This window comes from Orycteropus afer, unplaced genomic scaffold (genome assembly GCF_000298275.1).
Source record: "Orycteropus afer afer isolate SDZICR_OR568_19922 unplaced genomic scaffold, OryAfe1.0 scaffold00053, whole genome shotgun sequence".
NCBI classification, from domain to species: domain Eukaryota; kingdom Metazoa; phylum Chordata; class Mammalia; order Tubulidentata; family Orycteropodidae; genus Orycteropus; species Orycteropus afer.
The window spans coordinates 7,054,610-7,055,834 of NW_006921640.1; the positions used below are offsets into that span (position 1 = coordinate 7,054,610).

Consider the following 1,225-nt stretch of genomic DNA (forward strand, 5'->3'; position numbering starts at 1 on the left):
CAGAAACTACAGTGACTTCTTGAGAACATGCAGAAGAGGACAGTGCAGGAGCTCTGAGCGTGGGTGGTTTTAGTTGGCTTGGTCAGCAGATGTCCATCCCTGTCCATAAAAGCATTTTCTTGACTCCACATCTGCAGAATGAGGGTGGAACTCCTGCAAGGGGGACAGCGTAGGTCTGTTTGTTTTGCTCAGCCACTCTGCTGAGTCCTCAGGAAATTGTGAATCTCTACTTTCTGCCACGGAGGATACTGCATAAAGTGGACCGTTGTAGCCATTATCTTAGCATTTTCACCATATATGGCCCTTGTAATCTGTAGCCAATCTTTCTGTAGTAATTCCTGGTGCCAACCCCTGTGAAGCAGTAGAAAAACAAAAGTTAACAAAAGTTAACAACAAAAAAGTTAACAGTCAGCATAATTTTAGTAACCCTCAGAGGCCGCAAACTCTTCTCTAACAGCCTTACATACATCCTTTCCAACTCTAATTCACAGACCAAATTTCATTTCAGATAGAATCTCATTTTAATAAGTTTGGGACATTTTTATTACTTTAAATTCAAGCTGCATTAAAGTGCAAAACTGCTGTATAGAAAGAAATAAATTCCTTTTCTTGATTTCTAACATAAACTCATGGTATTTGACACACGCATTTATGGATGACAGCAAAATGTGCATGCTACGCATTCCACAGGCTGTGTGTGTACAATCCTATTGGCACCATGAAGTACTGCTTCAGGTATTATGGGTAGATGAGAAAACAGGTGGACTTAATGTCTGAGATGCCTAAACTCCAAATGAAGCCAAATGATATTACAATTTCCCAGAAGTTGAAAGAGAGAAGTGCAGGAAAATGGGATCTTTGTATATCTGCCAGCAGCAAAAGTATGCTAAAATGAAAAAGAACTTGTACTGTGGTAGTCAGTACCATACTCATTGTGGGCAACAGTTCCAGCAAAATCATATCAGTCACAATGAATTAATGCCACTTCATTTGAATTTATTAGTGTTATAGTTTGTGTATTAACTTTATACTTATTTTGATATATGAGTACCATAAGCACAAGGCGTTTATACCAGTTTTATGTTTGTATACTTGTATACATTTAAGGAACATTAACAGATTTAAGCTATTAAAGATCCATGCTTTTTTTTTTTTTTCCTTTAAAAAAGATCTGCTCAAAAAATAAACATTGATTTGGGTGAAGAGAAGGGCAATGTACCAAATG

General features: G+C 37.4%; 1 protein-coding gene across 1 annotated transcript in view; it reads right to left on the reverse strand.

Annotated features, from left to right (window-relative positions):
- Positions 1–274: 274 nt before the first annotated feature.
- Positions 275–1,225, reverse strand: part of ELP3 (elongator acetyltransferase complex subunit 3) — a 181,708-nt gene continuing 180,757 nt past the window's right edge. The window contains exon 15 of the mRNA XM_007938728.2: positions 275–351. Coding sequence (XP_007936919.1) covers positions 275–351 — 77 coding nt within the window. The remainder of the gene's footprint in view (positions 352–1,225) is intronic.